The 14058-nt window shown below is 33.6% G+C and overlaps 1 protein-coding gene across 1 annotated transcript in view; it reads right to left on the bottom strand.

Moving 5' to 3' along the window:
• The window catches only part of LOC150097744 (cysteine-rich motor neuron 1 protein-like), a 168632-nt gene that overhangs the window by 37116 nt on the left and 117458 nt on the right, over window positions 1–14058 (bottom strand). Inside the window, exons 7-9 of the mRNA XM_090407273.1 lie at window positions 10775–10960; window positions 5550–5720; window positions 2268–2390 (exon numbers count right to left, since the gene is read on the bottom strand). Of these exons, the coding sequence (XP_090263399.1) occupies window positions 2268–2390; window positions 5550–5720; window positions 10775–10960 (480 nt within the window). The remainder of the gene's footprint in view (window positions 1–2267; window positions 2391–5549; window positions 5721–10774; window positions 10961–14058) is intronic.

Here is a 14058-nt window from a genome sequence, read left to right as displayed (position 1 = left end):
CTCATGCTTGTAGCCATTTTTTTTAAAAGTTATTTTATTTTACATCATCAATGCACATTGTAGTTTATGTAACAGATGCCTAGTATAGAAACACCTACAGATCAGAGAAATAGTTTGTTATAGTATAGTGAATTTAGGGTGGTAAAAAAAGACCCTCCCCTTTCCAGTACTCTATTTCCAGGAAACAGAACAGAACCTCCTGCTTACCATCATCAGTAAGCACCAACTCGATGCAAAGTATACACTTACTGGGGAAACTTTAAGGGACATAGCGAGATGAGAGATCCGGGAGTGGTGGTGGACAAGGACCTGAAATTCAGGGGGTCACATTGCACAAGTTATGAAGTTGTCACATCAGATCTTGGTAATGATGTGAAGGACATGTAGAAATAAAGAGGTTATGATTACATTGTATAAGTCCTTCCTTGATCAGGCCTCATATGGATTACTGTGCACAGATTTGGTCACCTGGTTTTCATGCTGCTGAAGGAAGGGTTAGAAAAGGTGCACACAGAAGATTTACAAAGGTGGTAAATGGTCTTTGGAACGTGGAGTATGAAGATAGACTGGAAGAATGTAGTTTAATTTGCAAAGATTCACGAACAGGAGGAGGGGAGGGGGTGAATATGATTGAGACATATAAATTGGTCAGTGTTGTTATCAGGGTAAAATGTGGAAGAAATTTTTCATAGGGAGGCCATCCCTGGAAACTGTATAAGGAGGGTGTGAACAAAGGAGTGAGGAGCAGGTTCTTTGCATGGAGAGTAGCTGGTGAGTGGAATGCATTGCCTGAGTGTATTGAGAATGCAGACACACACTGAATCAGTTTAAGCATTATTGAACAAGCTTTGCATGTGATAGTGTGTACCTCTCACAATGTGTCTCTGACTCCATGGAGGTCAGATATAATAATAATATTTCAAAATGTATATTCTGGATTTTCATAATTTTTCTTTCAATTCTCTTTCTTATGTGTTCCATTACTGCTTGTCTTTCATTTTGTTGTCAATGTATGCTTCCCACTGTATGTCAAAAATGTCAAAAAAAAAAAAAAAAGCCAATGTATGTCAAAAAAAGGTGAAAAGTCATCTTCTCACCTTTTTTCATATTTTCTTTGTTTACTCATCTCAGCTACAGTTTCTCCTTTATTTTTCTAGTTTTAATACAAAATTTAATTTAATTTTATGCAGTACTCCCTACATGATTATCTATAGCAGCTGAATTTTGTGACATGGTGATGTCACTTGTATAGAAATTCAGTTTGCAATCATGAAGGTTTTATGCTTGCATTATTTGCAACGATGAGCTTAAAAGGGCACTGCTTTTATGGGACTTAGGCTGGTTCTTTTTTTTTATAGTTCATTATAGTGGTGTCACTATAGTGTGTCTACTGCATACAATGAAAATGATCAAGAAACTTAGCTGAAAATTTGCTTTCATGAATGTCTTATGATCACAACACTTATGAAGTCCATGTTTCATATCTAGTGCATCACTAGTAATGTCACATGCACCAAAAATCAAGTCTGATTATTTTGTCAGACCAGGTGAACACATCTAACCATTATGGTTTCTCTAAAGATCAAGAATTTTATGCTGTTCTGTATAGTACAATTAGCCTTTCACTTACACACAAGTGCACTTCATGTGTGTGAGTGTGTTATTACAAGTCTGCAATGAAGCTTACACAATATATCTATCAAAACTGCAATGAAATCTTTTTTTTTTTTTTTTTAAGATTTGTTTATATAAAAACATAATCAGAGTTGGCTGGATGATCAGTTGTTGATCATCCATTAGAATTCAAGCCAGGTAAACATTTGATGATGCATTACGTTACCTGTAAATTATATGAATTCTAATGTTTAGAATATCAGTTTCATAGCATAGAGACCCTAGATAGAGTTCCTCTGGAAATCTGAATCCTTTCCTGGAATTTCTCATTTGGCAGACAAGCAGGGTTATTGGCATAAGTCCACATATGTAAGGGTAATAACTTGAAATAAAAGTCATCTAATACAAACTTCTAGTTTTATTAGTAAAAATGAGTTTTCAATGTATATCTCTTATTCAGTTTGCAATCATGAAGTCTGTAAATATATCTGACCTACACAGTTTATTCATTTTTAGATGGATCCCCATTTTTATGGAAATTGTGTGCATGCACATGCATCTTAATTTTAACTAATTAAGTAACAGCAATGCACTCTATATATAAAATGAAACTAAGTAATTATCACAACTCAATAATTAATGAAAACACATACTTTTGTTTTTCTGACATTCACAAACAGGACAGCCCTCAGCATTTTTCTGAAATCCTTCATCACAATTCAGGGTGCATTCTGATAAAGGGGGACATTCTATTGCTGATATCTCTGTTGGTGCACCTGTAAAAATTTCCCAATGTAAATAATGCTATGATTTAAAAAATTATGCAATTTCAAACAATTTTATATAATTATAGATTATTACATTTAGTTAGCAGTGGTTTTTATATGTCACGGAAGGATTTCAGAGGCTTTACTAAAAATCCATTTTAAAATGGATTTTTAGTAACATAACTGAATATGTAATTGTAAGGAAACAAAACTGTAGTTTACATAAACTTGAATAGCCTAAACTTTCATTATATGAAGACCATCCCTAATTAAATGTAACAGTGGAAAAAAAAATCATATAGCATATGATCTTATTTAATATACACAGGCATGATATTTGTGTTTTAATATATAAGATCAAAGTAAAGAATGTAAATCAAGGAAGATGTTTCTTTTTTTCCAGTTATGATGAGAATGTGGTCTCATTATAATGCATGTGTTTGGTCATTTTCTCCAACTATGTAAATGTGTCAATTTTATTTCTGGTGAACAAATGAATAACAATACATGGAAAGTAAAAGCTTACACATTTGCAAAGTGACTTGATGAGCAATGCAGGAATATGTCAAATTAGACTGAAGAAAGCAAAATGATTACATAAATCTAGTTTAAAATCTCAAAGAACTGTTATAACTGGAAGTGGCTTACTTTTAAATAAATTTTGATACACTGCCTTAATTTCTCCTCAGCCCAAAATACTAATTACAAAAAAAATCACCCAAGTAGTAAAATACTTACATCTAATATCAAGCACAGGACTGACTATCTTTATTCTTCAGTTTATCTTTGTTGCATGTGTATATGTGTCCTTTAAGTGACTATATAATCTAGCTTGGATAGATAAATATAATAAACTACAGTGATCTCTCAATTATCCATCTTTCAAATGGACAAATCTTCAATTAACCAATCCTTGAATGGGTTAGCATGTCAAATGACTTCTGGTACAGAACCATGTAATTATACCTTCAGCTATCCAACCCTTCAATTATCTGACCATCAAATTGCTCTCCTGTTGTGGATGGCTACTGCAATTAAATTATTTATTATATTCCTAAATTCCTAGTTCCATATAATTTCTTACAAGAAATCTTCAAAATGAATGCTACCAATAAACATTTAAATGTGGAAATAATAGCATCTAAAGTTTGACTAATAAAGTTAATGTGATTAAAAAAAAGTTGCAACTTGTCACTTGGAACTGCATGTGTGAGAAGAATAAAAAAAAATTCAATCATAATAAAAGACCAAAGCAAAATCATTAAAATTAAGGAGCATACCATAGGAAAACTTAAGAATATTAGCATAACTTTTCAGAATGAAGATTATTATAAAAAACTTTAGCTAGTGTTGCTGGATGAAAGTACAGTGTGTGATGTATGCAAGATATTAGAAGAAAGAGATGAAGGAAAAAATCAGGAGAGTGGTATTGAAGAGACAGAAGTGCTTGGCAGTGGAAAGAGTAGTTGTGAGAGATAGAAAGAATGAGAATGCAAGAGGAACAGGGGAGCCCAGGGAGACATGGCATAGGGATATTTCCCATATTTTTGGCATGGAGAGTCCATTATTAAGGTTGTGATTTAGGCAATGCAGAAGTACTTAAGAACTTTCTTTAAAGTGATGCTTATATTTATGGAAACATCTATATAGTAATTTAGTGTCATTCAAAAGGATCCTGTTGCCAATATCTGCTAGGCCTGATTTGTTCTGTTTCTTAGAGGTAATGTAGGATTACTTCTAAGAAAGGCATATAGAAACATACCACCCTGTTTGCCCTAAGTAGAATAACTTGCAGTTGTATGAAACTGAATAGACTCCAAGTAGCAGTTGAGATGGAATTTATCTTTTATAGGCTTGAAAATTGTGGTAAAACTTCTTTAAGGTATACAAGAAATGCACTCTGAAATGCTTTTAAATGTATGGGATGGTAAGATATTCATTTCAGCATATTTTAGGCAGAAGAATTTTAAGTTGTGTGCTTACTATTATTATTTTCAAACATGAAAGTTTACAAAAAAATGAAAAAAAAAAAAAAAACAGTTAATAATCTTCTCTACTGTTTTTGGATTGTAACCGTTGAGGATGACTGTTTCATTAATTATAGACATTTCTTTTTGAAGTAGATCAGATCAAGAACAGATAATATGAGCTCTGGAAAGAAGGCATTTAATAATGTCATATTTTTGTGAGGGATGGTGAGTCAAAGTGCAATGGATACACCAACCCAAAAAAGGAAACTTTGCGAAAAACAGTTGTCGATAAGGAGTCATCCAATTCTCTTTTTATAAGGACATCAAGGAAACACATACTTCCATTTGATTCAAGTTTCATACTGAAATTGATTCTGTGTCTAAGGTTATTGATTCCTGATTCTTGACAATTATTTCAAACAATAAAGATATCATCCAGATAGTGAAACTATATTGAAGGTTTTGGATTAATCATTCACATTTTTTCTTACAACTGTTCCAAATAAAAGTTAGCAAAGATGGGAGATATTGGAGAGTCCATCACAATACCTTCAATTTGGTTGATAAAGCTTTTCATTCCTGCTGAAATATCCAGAATTCATGAACTTGAAGAAGTTTAGAATATCGGATGGAAACTTAGATGATAAAAATTCTATGGTGTCAGCTAGAGGAACATTTGTAAAGAAGCTATGTCAAAGTTTATATATTAGAAATAAAATATTAAACTGCTTTATAACATATGTAAAGAATTAAAAAATTCTGTAAGCATTGTGTTGATATTATTATTGTTCTTACGTAACTGTTATTATGACCTCCAAGAAGTCCAAAGACTCATTGAGGGAGGACACCTATTCTACAACTTTCTGTCTCCACCACTCAATCCAACTACAGCAAGCCACATCATCTACACAAGTACCATTTACTGCTCACCATCACTTAGTATTTTCACAGACAATCACAAACATCTATGCCCACAGTGGGATTCAAACCCACAGCCTTCTGGCTGGAGAGTGGATATCTAACCACTTGGCCAACAAAGCCGGCATATCTCTGCATGATTTAAGATATTCATTTCAGCATATTTTAGGCAGAAGAATTTTAAGTTTTGCTTACTATTATTATTTTCAAACATGAAAGTTTAAAAAACAATGCAATTTAAAAAAAAAAATACCTCAGCAGTTTTAAAGATAAAACATACCTTCACAAGTTGGGCAGCACTGACCAGGTATCTTTTTAGGATTATCACAGGATGGCTGACACATTTGCTCTTGACAGTGCAGTTTACCCTCAACACATTGGCAAGTCATGCAATCATTTTCTCTCCATGTATCAGAATTATTATAATGTTGGCCAGATGGTGATACACATCCTGGTATATATATATATATATAATAAATAATTGTATATGTTAATGTTCATGAAAACAGTATAAACTATCGTGAATTAAATATTGAAATGAAACAAATATTTTATAAATGAATCCTACTAAACTATCTCAACAATTTAAAACAAGTCAGTTACTTGTACAAAAAAATAAAAAAATAAATAAAAATAATAATGCTTATCGGTTACTAGCAAAGTGATTTTTTGACAGAAATCCTACTTTTTTTTTAAATATATAATCCTACCCCACAATAGTACTATAGGTTGGATAAAGGATTGAATAACTCAGAAATTCTACTGTAGAGGCCAACAGGATTTTATTTTCAAGTCTACAAATAAGTAAAATAGTAGTTTCACACTGGGCAACCAAAAACATTTACCATTTAAAGCCATCCATGCTACAGTGGAATTTGAACCTACCAACTGTTCATTGCAAAGCAGAAATAATGTCTACCCAGCCAGCATAGTACATTGAAGCTGTGGGTGGATCACAGATAAGGCAGAAAGAAGATCCCTATTGATAACTGACCTAAATAACTGCAGGTTATTTAGGTCAGTTGAAAGGAAGACTGCTCTCCAAAGATATATTTTTTACACCATCGGAGTAAAGACTTTACTCATGGTGCCTCTCTACAAAAACATTCACAAGTAAGATTTATCTTTGTTCCAGAACAGTTGCCAGGCCTGCCCACAGAAGGCCATCTTTTGAATTTCTTCTTGCACTGATGAATTGAGGTAATGCCATTCCATCGACTTTGTTTCATGGTCATAATTGATTATCCCTGTTTCATCATCATCATCCACAACAGGAAAGTGTCCCCTTCATTCTAATAACACTGGAGAAATGCCTTACAGAGGACTTCCTGGGCTTCTTTGTGTTCATTGCTCAGCATTTTCATAATCCACCATACACAAACTTTTTTTTTATTACATGACACCTCCAGGGAGTCCAAGGACTCATCGAGGGAGGACACCTACTCTACAGCTCTCTGATTCTACCATCAATCCACCAACTATAGCAAACCGCATCATCTATACCAATGCCATCTACTGCTCACCATAACCACCACTGCTAGTATTTTCACAGACAATCACAAACATCCATACCCAAGGCAGAATTCGAACCTGCAGCCTTTTGGCTGGAGAATGGATACACTAACCACTCAGCCAAACCAGGCCGGCAAAAAATTCCTCTAGTCGATGACTAGAATCGAACACGTGATGCTCTTTCTTCGGGTGGCTTAGCACTGACGAGTGTAAACTCTTCAGTGGAAGTGGACACCACTTCCACTGAGCTACATAGGAACTTAACTTGTAGCTGAAGTTGTTAATGATATCATCACTGATGGTTTTTATGATACCATCTACGTTGCACAATTCATGAATTGTGAAGCAATGATCTTCCTAGATCAGTGAAGCCATGCAACTTTTGTTGGCCGTCATCAGTGGCCAGCCACCTCGAGGCCTGTCTGTAATCAGAGACAATCTTAAGGCACTTTCAGAGGCAGCCTTAAAGCATCTTATTCCAATGTCTAACTGTGCTCATGTCAACAATATCATTCCTACACACATTTTTTCAGATGGTATGAATTCCATTTGACTTACAACTTCTGCAGTAAGGAATTCAATTACCACTCACTACTTCATATATATGTATATCTGACAGCTGCCATTTTAAACTACTCATATGCTGTGCTCATGTGCCTGATTATGATGAACTAGAGAACTACTACTGTTAACTCAGTGATGTATAAAGCTTTCTGCTGTTTTCAAATCAAAAAGGCATTACTGTCGGACCACCATGATATTAATGCCGGATTAGAGAGAGTTACTGGACATATGCACAATAGTTTCAATTGTGCATATATCGATCTAAGTATCACTAATGCAGAAGAAACTTTTTTTTTTTTTTCCCTGTAATACAGTCAGTTATAAGTAACATGGTCAATTATTTTTATCATGAGAGAGATAACTGAATTTGATAAGTTTCCACAATTTTAATAATGAATTTTTGAAATCTGAACAATGATAGATACAGTAATCCTATGGTGAAATATATAATATACAAAACTTTATACTTGGAACAAATCCTAAACGTCACTCTAACTCAACATCACCAGAGTTCAAGATCGGTACTATCAACATAAGAAGCCTGAATGGCAAAGAAATGGAGCTAGCTTAGGAATTGGATAAGTACCAGATCGACATAATAGGGATGACTGAAACAAAAAGGCAAAAACTGGTGAGATCTTTCTGAGCAATAAATACAAAATGTTATATTCAGGCAATAACAATCGAGGAAAAGAAGGAGTAGCCATAGTATTCAACACTAAATACGAGGCTAATTCTTCTTAAATGGCAGGCAGTCTCAAGTAGAGTGATGTGGGCAAATATGAGAATGGGAAACTGAACAATGAGACTTATTTTTGCCTATGGCCTCACAGAAGGTTCTTCTAAGGTAGAAGTGGAAGAATTTTTTGTGGCTTTAGAGAAACAACTGACACAATGCAAAAGGAAAAGTTGGTCCTTGTTGGAGATCTAAATAGCAGAGTAGGAAGTGATTGTCAGACATACAAAAATATATTGGGAAAATTTGGAGAAAAAGAGCAAAGCTAATAATAATGGCAAACACCTGTTGGATTTCTGCTCAGGACATGAACTGGTTATTACTAACACAATGTTCCAACATAAAAATATGCACAAATTCACATGGAGAGAAGAAGCAAGGAATAAGAAAAGTCTCATTGACTATGTTATTGTTGATAGTGATGTTTTTTCCTTGGTGCAGGACATCAGAGTGTACAGAGGATTTGAAATTGGAAGCGATCACAATTTAGTTTTGAGCAGGATAAAATTGAATTTCATATTGAAAAGAATAACATGTAAGAAAGTTTTAAAGCGAATAAAAGTTGAGCAGTTCTCAGATGTGAACTGTAGACTAACATATACAAAGATTATTGAAGAAAAAATGAAAGAGTTTGAGAACAGAAATCAAACTTTGGAGATTCAGTGGCAAGCCTTGAAGAAAACCCTGATTGATTCAGCCAGAGGGGCATGTGGTGAGGTTGTCTGCAAAGATAGAAAAAATCAGAACTCCATGGTGGACACAGGAAGTTAAAGAGGCAGTGAAGGAAAAGAAGAAAGCATATCAAAAGTTCCTGGCAAATAAGTCAGCTTGTGCTCTTCAAGAATACAGAGACAAATGTAAGAAAGCTAAACAATGTGTAAAACTAGCACAAAAGTCATGGGCGGAATTTGGTAGAAAATAAATACCAAGAAAGTGGCAAGATATTCTGGAGGTTGTTGAAGAAGCTAAGAAATGGAGAAAAGAGTGTTGTAAAAGGAATTAGAGATGATAAAGGTGACATGAAAAAAGGAGAAAAAGATATCCTTGAAGAATGGAGTAATTACTTCGAAAAATTGCTAAATGAAATGAGCAGTGATGACAGCACAGTGGTAAAAAACACTGACCAGGCATGTAGTCAGGAATACATATCCATGCTTGAAATAGAAAAAGCCATCAAAAGCCTGAAATGTGGAAAGTCAGCAGGAGTAGATGATATTCGACCAGAAATGCTCAAGTGTGGAGGTATAAAAGTCTTACAGTGGCTGCACTGCATAGTTCAGAAGGCCTGGACAGAGGGAAGAATTCCAGATGATTGGAGTAGAGCTCGCATAGTACCCATATATAAAAAGGGAAATAAAACTGAATGTGAGAATTACAGAGGTATTTCTCTACTGAATGTTCCTAGTAAAATATATGCAAGTATACTTGCATATATTTTACGGTTAAAAACGGTTGAGAAGGATTGTGGAAAAAAAAGCTTGGTGAAGAACAAGCTGGATTTAGTCCAAATTGAGGCTGTCAGGATCATATTTTCACTTTACAACTGATAGTTCAGAAATCATAGGAATATAACAAAGACCTGTATTTAAGTTTTGTAGATCTGGAAAAGACCTATGACAAGGTGCCAAGAGAAAAGCTATTCGAAACACTACAGTTATATGGTGTCAATGGACATTATATCACAAGCAATACTTAGTCTTTATTTGAGTTGTAAGTCAGCAGTTAGAATTGAAGTACAGGAAGGTTTTAATGTTAAATCAGGTGTCAGACAAGGATGTACATTACCCCCTCAGTTATTCATTATCTATGTGGATCAGATTATGAAGGAAAGTGGTATTAAACATGATATCAAAATTGGAGATGTTAATCTCAGCTTTTTGCTTTATGCGGACGATGTTATACTTATAAATAAATCCACTACAAGTCTGCAAGATTTCCTGACTAAAGTGAATAACTGTAATAGATATGGTATGACGGTCAGCATTAAAAAGACAATGACAATAAGGCAAAAACATTGAAAATATCACTGCATTGTGAATGGAGAACCTATAGAACAAGTAAAACATTTCAGCTACTTAGGCACAATTTTTAGTGAAGATGGTAAATTAAATATGGAAAGAGACAACAGAGTGAACAAAGTTGGTATGGTAGGAAGAATAAATTTATATGGAATAAGAGAAAAATTAGCCAAAATACTAAATTAGCTGTATACAAGACAGTATTCAAGCCAATTTTATCTTATAGATCTGAGAGCTGGGTCAGAAGTAAAACACTTGACCAAAGACTAGAGACTGCAGATATGAGAGTCCTGAGAAAGATTAGGAGCATGAACAGATGGCGTCAATGGCAATATCATATTAAGGATATTAGGAAAGAACTTAACATTGTCAGCATCCAGGAAAGTGTTAGTAGAGCTAATCTCAGGTGGTATGGTCACTTAAACAGAATGGGCGAGGATAGATTAAGAAAATCTTGTTCTTTCAGATAAATAGTTGTTCTATTAATCTTTCAATATAGTAGTTAGTGTGGTACCATTATTCTTTAAATGACCATATTACATTATATTCTTTAATGGCTTAATTTCACTGGGAGGAAGTTGGGGATCTTAATTTATAACATATTAATAATTATATTCTTTGGAAAAAAAAAAAAAATCTACATCAATAATTAGTATTTTTTAAAATTAAACATACCAGAGCAAACAGCACAGCATTCTCCTTCTGGTACAGATACAAGACCACAGAGTGGAAGATCCGGACACTTGTCAGGTTGACAAAACATAATGCCATTCTGACACGAGCACATAGTGCATTTATCAATTTTCCAAACAGCATTATTGCTATACTTTTTGCCATTGAACTCACAACCCACTTCTGATGCTGTAAAAATATAAGCACTAATAAATGAAAAAAGTTTTAAGGAAATTATAAAAAACATTACACTATTAGATTCTTCAAATATAATCGTTCATTTTAAAAATATAACATACATAGTAGCTTTTTTTTTTAGCATTAAATTTTCTAAATTAAAGATAACATGAAATTCATATAATAGCCTTTAACTTTGCCACACTATGAAACTACAAGAGACTGTCTTTATTACAGATGCAAATGATTAAAGTTTGCTCATTTAGTAATCACTGTCAACATTTTTTTTTTTTTTTGTAACTGAAACCAATTTAAGTTATGTATTTTGAGGTGATGAACTGAAATCTGCAAGGCAAAAAATTCCACCATGTATTTTTTGAATATATATATATATACACAGGTATCCCTCGATTAATTAATCCCTAGATGTTACCACGTATATCAAATCATATAATCAATGGTAAAAATTACAATTCATCCATGATCGATTACTGTATTAATAATTCGTAGGAAGCTGCGTAGGAGGAATGATATCATCATGCTTACGCCATGAGGCTGAATGTTTTTGTGTGGTAAATATAACCCTGCGGAGCTTGTGGCGGTAAAAATTGCAGCGTAGGTCACGGTATATCTGACAGATACATTGATTACTAGTATGTTCTAAAATGCAATAAAACATAAAGAAAAAACACTGCAAACATAATACATGATGGTACAAATTAAGTGGATATTGAATCCAACATTATTTCATAGCCGAATATAGAAACTACAAGAGTTTCATTTCACTAAAAGTTTCGGTGGATGCAAGCATAAGCAACCTTATGGGTAACTCATAGTAAAGGTGGAGTAAGCTCCAGATCACTTTCCTTAGTATTTTCCATAATGTAAAGCGCATCTCCTAGAGGACATGTATGATAAATAAGCCTTTGGCTCTCTATTTCAGTAATACATGATGGTGTATTTATTTTCAGTTACAATCTAGAAATTATTGAACAAAGAATAAAAAACAACAATTAAACCATACTATACTGACATTGGAGGTTGTGGTATCTCTCAGATACAATTTATTGTCAAATATCACAAACCTTTACATAACGTGTGTTAAACCAAACTGACAGCAAAAAACAGTGCGGAATATCACTCTAACATATGAATGCACAGCTACTCGTGATCTCCAAGCTACACAATGAATTGTGTAAGAATCTTTATATTAAACATTTTGCATGTATCTGTCAGATCAGCTGCGAGCTACACAGGGTTAAAGGTGCATTGATCAAGGGATCAGCTGCATATATCAAGGGATTGCCACAATTAATTTCAGCGTGTTAATCAAATCCCGCGTTAAGCAAGGGATACCTGTATATATATATATATATATATATATATATATATATATATATTGGTTTAAAATCTTAATTGACTTTTGTAGCTGTTGTGACTCGAGTCAACAAAAGTTTGAAAATAATGAAAGTGTGGGTCAGACATATCTGCATCTTTTTTATTTCAATGGTAATTTTTTGCTTTGTCTCTTTATATAATTCACCATATGTTATACATTGTGGCTAAAATAAGTTTGAGATCTTTCTTGCTAATTTATGTTTAATAGTTAAATCACCTGGAATTAAAAGAACAAATGATGCAGTAAGAGCCTGTGTAGCTCAGTGGATGTGGCGTTTGCACACCACGACTCTTGACTGCATGAAGGAAGACTTGGTTTCAAATCTAATCGGCGACAAGAGGAAATTTTTCTAAGTCTTTTTTCAACTGGTTCCCGAGTTAGTCGATTTCTGGCATGCATGTTTTTTCTTCCGGAAACTTGGGTTTTTCATCCCATAAACTCAAGAAAATCAACCCACACTATTTCAGACATTAAATATTTGTATTAGGGTTAGGGACCATGAGATGGCAGCACTTGTTCAGCTGTCTCTTCACTGCATGCCATTTAATTAGTGATAGCCTTGGGCCAGCTTTCTCTGATTGGCTACCAATGGAGATTGAACTGCCCACTCAGTCTCCAAAAGTTAGATAGGGATAAAACGGCCTCGTCTGCTCCCTACATGGAAATTATAGGGAGCAGGCGAGAACTAATGAACCATTTATAAAAGAATAAACAATATAATTTCTTGGTAAGTTTAAACTGAACCATTTCTATACTGGAATTCTTTTCAACTTCTGATTTCTACTGAAACCTCATATAAAGAGGTTCATCAGAATCTCATGTATTGAAACCAACCAACCATAACTAGTTATCTTCTTCATGTTCTCTCTCTCTCTCTCTCGAACTTCTCATAATATGTGGCATCGAATATCATTCTCTTCACTTCTGTGCATGTTCAGAAATACAGGAGAACATCTACTTCAATCCATTATTGTGTGCCATTATTAGTTTCAGCACTGCATCAAAATTATGAATATCTGTAATCATTTATAATTATGAAACTAATGATGATAATAATGAAATTATTATCATCATTATCATCATCACTTGGAAATTATAACACTTTTGCATTTCACAAGGTTTAAACATTGAGGTAAGTTTGTTTATTTACCTCTGCAATAAGAATACAGCAGTCACTTAAGCATTTTTCATGAGTAATAACAGCATACAACATTAAAATTTTCAGAATTACACAAATTTTTGCACTAAATTTTTTATCTAAATAACTTTTTGCTTATACCTAAACAAGACTTCAGTGACCAAAGATAAAAAAAAAAAAAATTAATTACATTTCAAAACATAATTGAAAAGAACACATTAAGTAAAACTCTATAAAATAACATAATTTTATAATAATCTTCTTAACTTTAAATTCATTTTTAATTATTATTTGTGGCATATTTGAATTTTAATACAGATATTCTATAAACCAATTATAAAGTTCAGTGATAGCCAAAGTTTTAAGTAATTTTTGGTACCCAAGGGTCAAAGCTGGATAATTGGAGGAGACCTCCATGTAGCCTTTTAAGGAATGAGGAGAACTGAATTTTCTCACATCAAGTAATGATGTGAGCAAATATCAGAATGGGTAACTAGACAATGATACTTGCTTGTGCAACTAAGGAAAAAATAGAAGAATTTTTCAAGGCATTAGAGCAAAAATTAGGTCAGG

This window comes from Typopeltis vanoorti, chromosome 17, assembly GCF_054136105.1.
Source record: "Typopeltis vanoorti isolate ZY-2024b chromosome 17, IOZ_Tvanoo_1.0, whole genome shotgun sequence".
Classification (NCBI taxonomy): domain Eukaryota; kingdom Metazoa; phylum Arthropoda; class Arachnida; order Uropygi; family Thelyphonidae; genus Typopeltis; species Typopeltis vanoorti.
This window is presented reverse-complemented; position numbering and strand designations above follow the sequence as displayed.